This window comes from Acinonyx jubatus, chromosome C1 (genome assembly GCF_027475565.1).
Source record: "Acinonyx jubatus isolate Ajub_Pintada_27869175 chromosome C1, VMU_Ajub_asm_v1.0, whole genome shotgun sequence".
In the NCBI taxonomy this organism is placed as follows: domain Eukaryota; kingdom Metazoa; phylum Chordata; class Mammalia; order Carnivora; family Felidae; genus Acinonyx; species Acinonyx jubatus.
The window spans coordinates 218,059,954-218,073,043 of NC_069381.1; the positions used below are offsets into that span (position 1 = coordinate 218,059,954).

A 13,090-nucleotide genomic window follows, 5' to 3' on the forward strand; every position below is an offset into this window, starting at 1 on the left:
CAAGGTAAAGTGCATGTGGTCTGTAACCAAAAAAAACCACGGAAAACCATCTGCTCAGGAAATCCATTCAAAAGGGATATTTAAAATGCTTGGGTCTGCAGCCAATAAAAGTGGGGAGCACAGAGCCAGGCAGAAAATCCCTTTGGGAGGGGGATTCCAACGCCTTTATGATGCTGGGGTCAGGGTGGGGGCAGGGGGGCAGTGATGGCCGGTTGTGGGCTGATTTTTCAGGAGAAGCTGGAAATACAGGTTTTCATGTAAAATCTCCATGTTTTGTTAAAAACCTGCTGGCGTCTCACTAAAACATTATGGGGTCGGGGAGGATGGGTGACCAGGTGGAGGGATTAAGAGGCACAAACGTCCAGTTAGGGAATAAATAGCAATGAGGGTGAGGGGCACAGCACAGAATGCAGTCAGTCCTGTGATAATGTTGTTTGCAGGCGGGAGTGAGCATTTTGTGATGCATATAATTGTGTCCCAACCTGAAGCTAATATAGTGTCATATGTCAAGTACACTTCAATAAAAAAAAAAAAAAACAGAAAAAAAAAACCCCACACCAGAAAACAAAACAAAACCCATAGATCTCTTGCTCTGTTTCTAGAGGCAAGATCATTGTCACACATGAAAAACAGCTGGTTTTCAGATGAATACACGTGAAAGATTATTAACGGCTTACTTAGAAAATCTCTATGAATAAAAGTTTTCCAAACGGTAAATTATTTACTAAGCACTCCTTGGTATTGTTAAAAAAATAAAAACAACCCACAAAGTACCCGAATCCCAAATCCTTACGCAGAGGGAAGGAGGCCTGTCCAAGAGTCTCCTCCTTCTAAGGCCCCAGAGGGTATCGTGGTTAGACGGCCCTGCTGAACGTGGGCACTTTGCCCACGTGACTCGGAGGCTCCGTGGGGGGCCCATCAGACTGCATCAGGCCCAGACTTGGGGGACACGGGGAGCGAGATGGTGTGAGTGGAGCCCTGAGAGGTGGGGAGGCTGTGCCGACTCTTTCCCCGTCTTCCCGTTCCTTCCACAGCAGATCTCTGGGCTTCCGTCTGGGCGCAGGCTGCCGGCTAGGGACATCCTTGCTGCCCAGTGGCCTGGCCGGCATCGGGGTCGCCTCCCACCCGCTCCCCAGGTGCCCCCCCGGGGACCTGAACAGTCCCGGCAGGTTCATCATCCCTACGTGGACATCTTATGATGTCATAATTTTCCCAGAGCTCGGTTTCCCTTCCAAGTCCTGTTGTAACACCTGACGTGAGTTCCCTCCTTGGTGAGTCACACATAGAAACTCCACCAGGTGAGTTAGCACACAAAGAAAACTTTATTTGCAGCAGAGAAGGAGATCACGGGAAATAACTTCCAAAGCCATGACCCTCGAGCAAGGGTGGCTGGTTTCCTTTCATTTAGGGTTAGGATGGAATATTCAGAAAGGGGAGCCTCGTCATCCCGTGTAGAGGTGGGCACGCGGTCACACACGGGCCTTAAGGAAACCTTCCACGTACACACACGCTGTGTGTTGTAGAAATGAGGCTTGGGCTCTTCCTTGGATGGAGGATGGAACGTTACAATGAGGTGAGGGTAACTGTCGGCGGCTCCGTGGGTCACTCCGTGGTCCGTCTGCGCAGGCGTGAGTCGGGGTTGAGCTCACACTGGTCTGGGTGGTCTGGGCGGTCTGGGCCCCCAGAGCTCTTCGCCCAGACTGTCGTTACTGCTTGGGGGAAGTTCGAGTTTCCTCCACGGGATGCTTTACCTGTCGGGTCTTGTGCCTGAATGAGGAGATGAGGGGGAAGGAAGAGCTTCGGGAAGAATGGGGGATGAAGGTCAGGGGGACAAGCGGGTGGCAGTAGAGCTCAGGTCTTGGGCTCCTGCAGGTGACACCATGTCAGAGGGAGGGGCAGTGTCTGAGGAGCCCTCAGAGGGGCTCCTGAGCAGGACGGCCCCTCGGCCTTTCCACGGACGGCGGCTGGGGTGCTGAGGGCTCCCTTGGAGCCCCGGCCTGGGCAGCGGCCCCCCGGGAAGTGCGCCCTCGTGGAAGGGGCCAGCGTGGCAAGGTGGCTGGGCTAGGAAGGGGGTGGGGTGCTGGCCCGCCGGGCCTGAGCTGGCTCCCCAGCATGGACGCGGGGCTGGGGTCCGGTGAGAGCCAGAGGGCCCGGCACCCCCGGGGCGGTGTGGGGGTCACGGTGTGTGGCCGGGGGTCTGAGCGCTCACTCGGCTTCGCACAGCAGGTGTCTCTGGCGAGGCTTGCGGGCAGCGGATATCAGGGTCCAGCTCAGAGGTCCGCCGTGGCCCTTTGCTGGAGGGTGAGCCCCTACACTCCAGGGTGGAGAGAGCTGAGCAGCAGAGAGGAATGCCGTGTGGCCCTGTCGCGACGCCGGGCCCCTCCCCGGGGTGCCCTTCTGCACCTCCACCCGCTCTCCCGGCTGCACAGGCTTTAGTCGCACAGCTGGCGGGAAGGTCCTGGGTCCTGGGTCCTGACGCGGCCCTGGGATCCAGCCAGCTCCCGGCCCCCGCCCACACAGCGGGCCGGTCTCTGTCTCTGCGCTGCTCAGGGGCTCGGAGAAGCAGGCGCTCCTGTTGCTGCCCCACAGCCAGCTCTTCAGCCTCCCTGTGGTGCCCGGTGAGTCCCCTCCCCGCTCACCCGCACCCCAGCCCCGAGGGCCAGAAACGGTGCTCCATTCTCCCCGGCGCCCTTCTCTGGGCAGAGGGCAGTGGGTGCCTGGATTGGGTGCCGTCCAGCCAGAGGTTCCGCATGGACGACTCCCCCCCACCCCCCCCCCCGTGGGATGAGGTCCTGGCCCAAGTGACAGGTGTGCCGAAGGGCCCCAGGGGTAGATTTAGAGGTTGGGTGATGCAGACAGGGTGCAGGGGCTCAACGCCAGGGGCACCGTCCCAGCCTGCAGGATCCGACAGGCGTGTAGGCCACACTCCACCAGGCACAGGGTTTATAATTGAGTCCTCGCCCCTGACAGGGCACAGGACAGGCAGGTTAGACCGGATTCCCATCCGGCAGGGCAGTGACGGAGCTAAGAGGGCCCCTCTGTCCGCTTGTCCGCAAAGCCCGTCCCTCTTCATGCTGTCTTCGTGTGCGTGCATTTAAGTGCCCTGCAGCAGGCCGGGATCCTGGTCCAAGGGACAGGAGACGTGCTGGTCCGGAGGGCTGTCCTGAGTGCTCCAGGGAGCCCAGACAGGATGTCGGGACACAGCCGTCCTATCCTGGTCAAGCAGACCCCTGCTACCTGCTCATCTGGGAGCCCCCGGGGCCCTGCTCTTCCTCTTCGCTTGAGGGGGTCTCCCTGGGACTTTGGGGCTCTGCCGAAACCCGCGGCTTGGCCTAGACAAGGACGGCGCCGAAGGCCCGGCGGCCCTGCCCTGCTCTGTGCAGCCAGCAGCGCGAGCCGCTGGTCTGGGGAACCTCCATTTCTCCTGCTCTGTCCGCAGGGTGGGGGTGGGGTGGGCCCGGAGCCTCTGCCTTCCCCGACACCAGCCCAGGTGGTCTCAGGGCCTGTGGAGTGAGCCAAGTGGAGAGAATGTCCCCTTGTGTCCATTCAGCCTTTGGGGACACATGGCATGTGCACCTGCTTCCTGCTTGGGGACAACTGCCCCTTGGATGCAGACTGGGGGCGGGCCAGGGGCTTCCAGCACACAGGAAGCTGCTCTCAGAGCCCCAGAGGCTGTGGTGGGGGTGGGGCGGGCAGTGGGGTGGGCCTGCGTGCCGCCCACGAGAGCCTTTCGGGAGCAGGTGGCCCTGGGCCGAGGTGGACTGAGGCGGACACGTCTGTCTGTTTGGGGGACCTCAGGAGAGGAGGCCGAGCCAGCGGCAAGGCCTCCCGTGTGTCCCGGCGAGGCCACTCCTGCGGCGGGTGCTCGTTCTCGTGACCGGTCACCCCTCTGCATCCTGTCTCCTCAGACACGCACTGGCCGTGCCTGTGTGTGGGGGGCTTGATCTGCCGAGAGGGGTACTCTGAGCGTGACGTGGGGTGTTTTGCTCTCTCCCGCCTCCCTGCCTCGCCCTCCCCTCAGTGCCCTCAGGTGTCAGTTACCTCCCGGTGCCTGGCGGTGGGCCTCTGGCTGCTCCAAGTTCGGCGTGTGGCACCCCTGCCCCTATTGCCTGCGGCCCCCTGGGCCTCTCTGCTCACTCACTCCCGTCCCTGCGGTGGAGGGGGGGGTGGGGGAGGGGGGGCTGGGCCAGCCCTCATTTGCCTTGTGCAAATCAGAGAAAGAGGCCTCCACGTGCACCCCAAATGTGAGCCTCCCTTGGGAGCACACTCCTAGGAGGGGGGCTGCCTCCAGAAAGTCTGCCGTAGGCCACTCTCTGTCACCTGCTTGTGGGCCAGGGGGGCCGGGTGTCCAGCCAAGGTTTTGGGGGTTGGGGCTGTGAGGGGCATGGGGCCCAGGGGCAGGGGCAGGTGGGGCCGGGGTTGTGGAAGAGAGGCCTGGACTGCAGTGGGGAGGGTCTCCTCTCTCCTTGCTGAATCCCCCCGTGCCTGGAATGTTGCCTCCCCTCGGTCCCTTCCCCTCCCCCTCCCCCAGCCTCTTAGCCTTCCACTCTGGGAAGCCCCCAAGCACACCACCCTCTCCCCAACCTGGCTTCAGCTTGTGGGGTCCAGCTGGCGGGGGGGGGGGGCAGACACTGGGAGTGGGTACCTTCCTCCCATCACTGTGGGGTCCAGCTGTGGGGGGCCTGGACACTGGGGTGTGTACCTTCCTCCCTTGAGGCACACGTGGGAGTCATTTGGGGTATCTTGTGGGGGGTGTCTCTGCTGGACCTCCTCATGACCCCAGCTTTGCTTAGGAGCCCGAGGGACTGGTCCCCGGCACCCATAGGTGGCCTGCTAGGGACCTGGAATTCAGGCCCCTTCTCTGCAGGAGCCCCACTGGCGCCCCCTCTTGGTTTCAGCAGGCCACCCCCGTCTCCTGGCCACTCCCAAGAGCTCCCTGACCCCCAGGTCTGAGCAGGGTGGTGGCGGCAGCTGGGGCACCTTCCCCGAGAAGCCTGCGGCCGTGGGTGTGGGACGCAAGCTCCTTCTGTCTCCGAGGCTCCTTCCTGCGTGGTGAGTTTGCGCACCGGTGTCCCCACCTGTGCCGCCTGCCCGGCTCTCCCTGTCTCATTTTCGGGGTCTAGTGCGTCTGAACTCTGTGTCTCTCTGTGCTTGTGTGGCTCCCGTGCTCGTGGGGTCCCTACTGGGGGAAACTGAACCCCTGCGTGTCCCACACGTTGGGCCCGGATTGTCCACTTGGCCAGCCTCCTGCCTGGGCACGGGGCGGGCAGTCGGGGCACTCCGGCTGGGGCCCCCGCTTCCGACACCGAGCAGGCAGCTCCCGCTCGGGGGGACCCGGTTGAAAGGAGGAAGGGCCGACTGCAGACGTTTGGGGGTGCAGTGGCAAGGAGGGAGGGGTGGGCAGGGACGGCCGTGGACGTGGGGTGAGGAGCCCGGGACGGGGCGGTCTCCGAGGAGGAGGGGCACAGGGAGGCGCGCGGGTGGGTGGGGGCGTCCGCACCCGCAGAGCCCCCTCCCCCATCCAGGCGCACAGGAGGGGAGCGCGCCAGCCCCGCCCGCTGACCCCGGGGGCCCGGGGGGGGGGGGGCGGGGGTGTCCCCGCAGAGCATGGGGGCCCCGCGCGTCCCCGAGCGGACAGTGCTCTTCCAGCGCGAGAGGAGCGGCCTGACGTACCGCGTGCCCGCGCTGCTGCCCGTGCCCCCCGCGCCCACCCTGCTGGCCTTCGCGGAGCAGCGGCTCAGCCCCGACGACGCGCACGCGCACCGGCTGGTGCAGAGACGGGGCACGCTGGCGGGGGGCTCCGTGCGGGTGAGTGGCCGGGCGCGCCCTGCGGGCAGGGCCGGGCCGGGCCGCCGCCGCGCGCGGGTAAACTGAGGTCGCCCCGCCCCCGGCAGTGGGGCGCCGCGCGCGTGCTGGGGACGGCCGCCCTGGAGGAGCACCGGTCCATGAACCCCTGCCCCGTGCACGACGCGCGCACGGCCACCGTCTTCCTCTTCTTCATCGCCGTGCGGGGCCGCACCCCCGAGGCCGCGCAGATCGCCGCGGGCAGAAACGCCGCGCGCCTCTGCTGCGTGACCAGCCGGGACGCGGGGCGCAGCTGGGGCGCCGCCCGGGACCTCACGGAGGAGGCGGTGGGCGGCGCCGAGCAGGGTAGGCGGGGCGGGGTTCGCTCGGGGTGGGGGTCCGCTCGGCTGGGTCTGCGCTGGGAGGGGGCCTGTAGAGCTGCGGGGTCTCACCAAGTGAGGGGAGGGGGCTCTGCACTGCGGGGGCGGGGGAAGGGTCCGTCTGCAGGTCACGTGGCTGCCTACTCCCCCACACCGTTTCTTGGGACTGACCCCCCCCGCCCCTCCGAACCCCTCAGTCCCGTGAATGGGTGTTCATCACCCCCACCTCCTGGCGGCAGGAACAGGCTCATCTAACCAAGCCCCTCTCGCTCTGAGTGCTGAGGCCCCTCCTTCTTAGCACCGGGACCCCTGGGGGGGGGTGTCCAGCCCAGGGCCAGGCAGGTGGCCTGACCCTAAAGCTTTTCCTCCACTCCTGCTGCCCCCTCCCCGAGGGCCATACCACCCACTGCCCCCAGAGGCGACCCCAACCTTGGTGTGGCGACACTGGCCCAGGGGCCACGCTGATCCTTGCAGGTGGGAGCTGAGCTGAGGGGATGTGGCTTTGGGACCTGGCCAGGTCACACGGAGCTGGTCCGAAGAGCTCTCTGTTCCTGTGGACCCTACCCCATGCGACCCAGGCCCAGGGCCTGACCCCACCCTGAAGGTCCTTGTACCCCTTCTGCCCTTGGCTGCCCCTCTGTCTGGGCAGGGCTCATGCTGAGCACTGCCAGTGGCTGCTCACCCCCCCCCCCCACCCACCCTCAGGGACTAGCTACCTGCTGCCGTCTGGAGAGCCTGGCCACCTGCCCGGGCTCCCTGCTCCTGCTAGTGGTGAAGAGAGGCTTGTCCAGCCCTGGGGGGTTCGGAGTGGGCAGCAGGAGTGTGGGTGGGGGGCAGTCCCCCATTTCCTCATGAGCTGTCCCCACATCTGAGGCACTGGCTCCAGATCGTCCCTGACCCCCAGGGCGGTGGCGTCTGGCTTCGGCCAAGGCTGCCTCCCAGCTCGGATGATCAGCAGTCCCTCTTCTGCAGACTGGGCCACATTTGCCGTGGGCCCGGGCCACGGCATCCAGCTGCGCTCAGGCCGCCTGCTGGTGCCTGCCTACACGTACCACGTAGACCGGCGCGAGTGCTTTGGCAAGATCTGCAGGACCAGCCCGCATGCCTTCACCTTCTACAGTGACGACCACGGTCGCACCTGGCGCCACGGAGGCCTGGTGCCCAACCTTCGCTCGGGCGAGTGCCAGCTGGCCGCGGTGGACAGCGGGCAGGCCGGCCACATCCTGTACTGCAACGCCCGGAGCCCCCTGGGGAGCCGTGTGCAGGCGCTCAGTGCGGATGAGGGCACCTCCTTCCTGCCCGGGGAGCTGGTGCCCGCCCTGGCCGAGACCGCCCGGGGCTGCCAGGGCAGCGTCCTTGGCTTCCCTGCCCCGCTCTTTAGCAGGCCGAGGAATGGTAGATGGCCAGTGGGTGCCGGGAGCCACTCCTACTCTCCACACCTCTGTCTTGGAGTCCAGGAACCCTCAGAGGAGGGTACTGGAGACACCCAAGGGGCCCAGGGGCCCAGCGGGATGGAGGGATGTAGGGACAGCCCTGAAGAGCCTGGCCTGGGGCCTGGGCTCCGTGGGATCATGGCGGCCTGGACCTCGAAGGTCCCCGGGCCCCCTGCCACCCTGTCTCAGAGCCCCACCTGGCTGCTGTATTCCCACCCGGTGGGGCGCAGGGCTCGGCTCCATATGGGAATCTATCTGAGCCGGTCCCCCCTGGATCCCCACAGCTGGACGGAGCCCTGGGTGATCTATGAGGGGCCCAGCGGCTACTCTGATCTGGCATCCGTCGGGCCAACTGTCAAGGGAGCCCTGACCTTTGCTTGTCTGTTTGAGAGTGGGGCCAGGGTCTCCTACGAGGAGATCTCCTTCTGCATGTTCTCCCTTGGTGAGGTCCTGCAGAACCTGCCGCCGGGCCCCAAGCCACCCGGCCTCGGGGACAAGCGTCTGGAGCACTGCCGGCCTTCCTGACGGGCTCTCTGGTCCGACCCATTTGTACATACCTCATAGTATGCTTTGAAATAAGAAACAAAAGTGGGCAGACTTCTAGGAGACATAGATCCACAGTTACAGTAGAAAATTGTAGATACAAGTCTCAATGACAGAGTGAGCAGACAAAATCAGGCTGCACACAGAAGCTTTGGCCAACTTGCCCAAGAAGCTTCACTCAGTGGACACACGCACAGCACTGCACAGAACAGAATCTACAGTCTGTTGGAGTACACGTAGGTGTGAAAATTGACATTATATTGGATTATGAAGTCAAGTCTCTAGAAGACTTCAAAGGATTGAAAAGTACAGTGAAATTGAGCTGGAAATGAAAACAAAAGGAAACTTAAAATCTTCCTTGTGGGGGCACCTGGGCGGCTCAGTCAGTTCAGCATCCGACTCTTGATTCCGGCTCAGGTCGTGATCTCGGGGTTCCTGGGACCGAGCCCTGCGTTGGGCTCCGCGCTGAGCTTGGAATTCTGTCCCTCCCTCTCCCTCTACCCCTTCCTCGCTTCTCTGTGTCTCTCAAAAAAAAAAAATTTTTTTTTTCCAATCTTGTGTCTGAAAATTGAGAAACACAATTCTGAATTACCCCTGGTTCAAAGAAGATGCTACAGTGAAAATGGAAAAAGACGTTGAAGTTAATTGTGTGAGTGCTGCAGGCGATCTGTGAGTTGAGCTGAGCCAGGTGGGTCCCGTGGGGGCGGGGGTGGGGGGAGGCGCCGTGATGCCAGCACCTTAGAAAGTGGCAGTGAGTGAAGTCCAAGGGAGCAGCAGAATTAGAGGGACAGGAGACTTCAGACACCAGAGGGAATGGCCAGAGCCAGAGCTGGGTTTTTAGAAAGCTAGTAAAACTGATAACCCCCTCGAGGGGCTGGTCATAAAAGACACAAAACACACAAATCCAATATCAGGAACGAGATGGGACACACGAGGAGGGCCCTACAGATGTTCACCGGTTTCAAGAAGATACTAGGAACCATTTATATGAATGGACAATTCCTGGAAAAATACTAAACTTATTAAAGACGAAATAGCTTGAAAAATCCTATTAAAGAAGTTAATCTGGAATTTAAAATCTCCGCACACTGGGGCACCTGGGTGGCTCAGTAGGTTGATTGTCCGACTTCGGCTCAGGTCATGATCTCGCGGTTAGTGGGTTCAAGCCCCGCGACGGTTTCTGTGCTGACAGCCCAGAGCCTGGAGCCTGCCTCAGATTCGGTGTCTCCCTCTCTCTCTCTGCCCCTCCCCTGCTCGCACTCTGTCTCTCTCTCAAAAATAAATAAAACATTAAAAAAATAATGAAAAATAAAAAAAAATATGTGCATTCTAGGAAAACTGCAGGAGTACATGCTTTCCCCGTGAATTCCGCCAAACATTTCAGGATACCTGCTGGTTTATCGGATAGTTTCGCTTCGCAAGAAATTGCCCAGCCTGTTTTCCAAAGTGGCCGCAGCTCGTCTTTGGTGAGGTGTCTGTTTAGAGCCTTCGCCCCTTTTTTAACTGTGCTGTTTGCCTTCTCATTGGGAGTTTTAAGACTTGTTTGCATGCTTTGGCAAGTGAGCATATGGAAAGATGCCCCCATGGGGAAGACCAAGTAAAACAAAGAGCAGGACGCGATTAGTTTATCAGCGCGGCGGGTCCGGTAGGCTGACAGCGCCGCCTGCTGGCGAGGGGTGGAGCAGCAGGAGCGTTCTCCTGCCGCGGGCGGGGCGGCCACGTGGGAAGACAGCGTCACCGTCTCTTACAAAACTGAACAAACTCTTGCCGTAGGATCCAGCAATTGTGTTCCTTGGTATTTATCCAAATGAGTTGAAAACCCACGTCTACACAAAAACCTGCACATGGTGTTTATAGCGGCTTTATTCAGAATTGCCAAACCTTGGAAGAAATCAATGTCCTTGAGGAGGTGAACGGACAAACTGGTCTATCCAGACAGCGGGAGATTACTCAGCGCCAAAAAGCAACGCGCTATCGAGCCATGAAAATACATGGAGGAACCGCGAAGGTGCGTCACTAAGTGAAAGAAGCCAGTGTGACAGGGTTACGTACTGTGCGATTCCATATGACATCCTGGAGAAGGCGGACCTTGGAAGACAGTGAAAAGATGGGTGGCTGTCAGAGGTTGTGGGGAGGAGAGGGGTGTGTGTGGGGCACGGAAGGTTCTTGGGGCAGTGAGGGCAGCGAGTGCCATACTATAATGGTAGGTACATGTCACCGTACATCTGTCCAAACCCACAGAGTGCACATCACACGAGTGAGCCCTGATGTGAGGTACCAGATCACTGCTGGTTCATCAGTTAGGACAGATGTGCGCCACCAGTGGGGGATGCTAACCTCGGGGACACTGTGTGTGCGGGGGGCATGGGGGTGGCGTACTGAGACTTACTGCTCAGTTCTGTAAACCTAAAACCGCTTTAAAATATATCTACTAATTCGGGCGCTTGGGTGGCTCAGTCGGTTGAGCATCCGACTTTGGCTCAGGTCGTGAGCTCACAGTTTGTGAGTTCGAACCCTGCGTCGGGCTCTGTGCTGACAGCTCGGAGCCTGGAGCTGCTTCGGAGTCTGTGTCTCCCTCGCTCTCTGCCCCTCCCCCGCATGTGCTCTGTCTCTGTCTCTGTCTCTCCCAAGAATAAATAAACATTAAAAAAAATATGTCTACTAATTTAAAAAAAAGTATAGCCATAAACACTCTGACAGTAAGAAAAGAGAAAGAAGAAAGTGCCTGACAATGGTTGTATAATCTTGAGAGCATCCAAGTGGCCAGTGGACTCGTGACAATGTCATCAGCCTCACTGTGAGCCGGTCAGCTCAGGAGCCTCAGACATGGGCCCCCATCATTGGGTGGGGCCACCGGACCGGAGCCAGAGGGTCCAGGGCCCCCAGGGGGCTGCGGTTGAGCAGCAGTTGAGGGGTTCCAGCGATTGGAGTCAACACCATGCTGGCCATGCTGCCTTGATTGCCCTCAGGAAGACACCTCCCCACCCCATCCCGAATTCTCCAGAATCTCAGGAGCTGCACCAGGCGCAAAGATGCCCCTGTCCACGCGGGATTGGTTACCACGCACTGGACCCTGGAGTGAGGGCCGCCAGCCCCTCCTTCCCGATCCCCTGGGCAGGTTGCCTTTGGGGTCTGTACTCTTCTCCCACCAGGAGACCTTTGTCAGGGCCCCCACCTTGGATTTCTGGGTGTGGCACAGACTCCTGTCCTCCTGTCCCACACGACCTTGCATTTCTATCGGGAGGAGGCCAGCCCTTGCCCCCAGCTCTGCAGACCAGGAAAGGTGAGCACAGGTAGTGGGAGAGGTCGTCCTCCTGGCCAGAGGGGCTACAAGTGTGGGGCTCTGGTGGCCCCGGGCTGTCGGGGTGGCCACATGCCTTCCGCCCTGGGTGCCCTGTGCCAGGGTCTCAGGCCTCATCTGAAGAGCCCAGCCCCCACTGGTCCTCCTGAGGCCAGCCTCCAGGAGATGAGCAAGGCTGGCAGAGAGGGAACCTCTGGGGGGGGGGGGGGCACGTGGGTGGGGATGGGCAAGTTGCCCCAGCCAGGGCCGTTGACACACGGGACTGGGGCAGAGCAGGGCACGGAAAAAATGAGTGGAGGCGGGCTGCAGGGGCCGTGTTCCGGGAAGGCGAGCATCAAAGTGCTGACTGTGCCCGCGCTCTCTCACTTCTTGTCTGAGCCGTGGCGCTGCCGCTAGTGGGTGGCCCGGCCGGTGGCTTGGTGAGGCCACCGCTTCCTTCCCTCTCTGCTGCGTGTTCCTCTGTCTTCTTTTTTCTCCCCCTCCTTCTTCTTTTTTTAGAATACGAACTTATCTCTTTTAAAACATACTCAAAATATGTTAATTTTAATTGGTATTTTCGTGCTCAAAGTGCTCCCTTGTCTTTGAGTAGAGCCCCCAGCTCAGTTCCTTGTTTTGGGGGGCAGTGAGTTGCCCCTGGGGTTCCCCCCACTCCTGCTGCCTGCCTGGGGCACGCGCGGTCCTGGCGGCTGGCTCACCCCCTGGAGGAGTTCTACAGGCGGGGCTTAGGGGTCAAAGGGCACATTTTCTCTAACCACTGGCTGGTGCCTAGTCCTTCAGTCCGGCCTTGTCACCCCCAGCCGCTCCAGGGCTGTCTCTCCACGGCCTCGCCAGCACCGTGTTGTCACGCGGTCAGAGTTTTGCCCGCGGGTGATTTGTAAGTCGTAATCTGCGTTTTTCTTATTATGAGTAAAATTGAACATCCTTTGGTTGCTTAAGGGATCTGAGTATACGTAGATGGGACACACGCGCGCGTGTGTGGTTACGTGCGTGTCCGCGTGCATGCGTGTGCACGTATGTGTGCGCGTGGGCGTGTGAGTTGGTGGTGCCGCCTCGTCATATCTTCTGCTCACTTTTCCATCGTACCTTCCATCGGCCTTGCTCTTTCCGTATTTTAGGTCTTTACATAACTGGAGTCTTAACCTTTTGTGTAACAATATTGCAAATACTTTCCCCTGGTTTGCTTCTGACTTTCCTTTTGCCACATTAAAGTGTTTCCCCCAATTTGTAGAGTTGAATGTGTCAATCTCTCTAATGGTGCTGTGGTTTCGAGCCAGTGTGGGGAGGCTTTCCTGCTCCAGCGTGAAGGACCTCACCCGTCTTCCTCTGCGTCTGCTCGGGTTTCCGTCTTACCCTTGTATTTGGGATTTGTGCAAGTCCCTGGCACACGAACGGAGTCCACCTGATGCTTTTCGAATAGCTGCTCACGCCCTCTGTTGCAGAATGTCCTTTCCCAGTGTCCTGCCTCTCGTGTGTGAGCACCACCGTTTCGAGCCGGAGGTCTGATACAGCTGCTCTCCTTCTCTTGGTTTCCTAGGTTTCTTCTTGTTTGCTTCTCCATACGAGCTTTTCAGTCGCAGTGGGTTTTCACTGGGATGGTCACACCTACCAGTCAACCTGGGGGGGGGGGGTGGTGTCTCGATGGCACCGCG

The 13,090-nt window shown here is 60.4% G+C and overlaps 1 protein-coding gene across 3 annotated transcripts; it reads left to right on the forward strand.

The window, feature by feature from the left end:
- The first annotated feature begins 1,443 nt into the window (after nucleotides 1–1,443).
- Nucleotides 1,444–10,808, forward strand: NEU4 (neuraminidase 4). 3 transcript variants are annotated; one of them, XM_027045288.2, is made up of 6 exons: nucleotides 1,444–1,573; nucleotides 2,227–2,618; nucleotides 4,948–5,052; nucleotides 5,605–5,808; nucleotides 5,895–6,150; nucleotides 7,137–10,808. In XM_027045288.2, exons 4-6 carry the CDS (start codon nucleotides 5,608–5,610, stop codon nucleotides 8,120–8,122), a joined length of 1,443 nt encoding a protein of 480 aa, XP_026901089.1. In that variant the 5' UTR covers nucleotides 1,444–1,573; nucleotides 2,227–2,618; nucleotides 4,948–5,052; nucleotides 5,605–5,607; the 3' UTR covers nucleotides 8,123–10,808. The 3 variants fall into 3 exon arrangements, with proteins under 3 accessions (XP_026901089.1, XP_026901097.1, XP_053072085.1); XM_027045296.2 differs by having other exon boundaries at nucleotides 4,958–5,052; XM_053216110.1 differs by lacking the exons at nucleotides 1,444–1,573; nucleotides 2,227–2,618 and adding an exon at nucleotides 2,933–4,244.
- The last annotated feature ends 2,282 nt before the right edge of the window (nucleotides 10,809–13,090 follow it).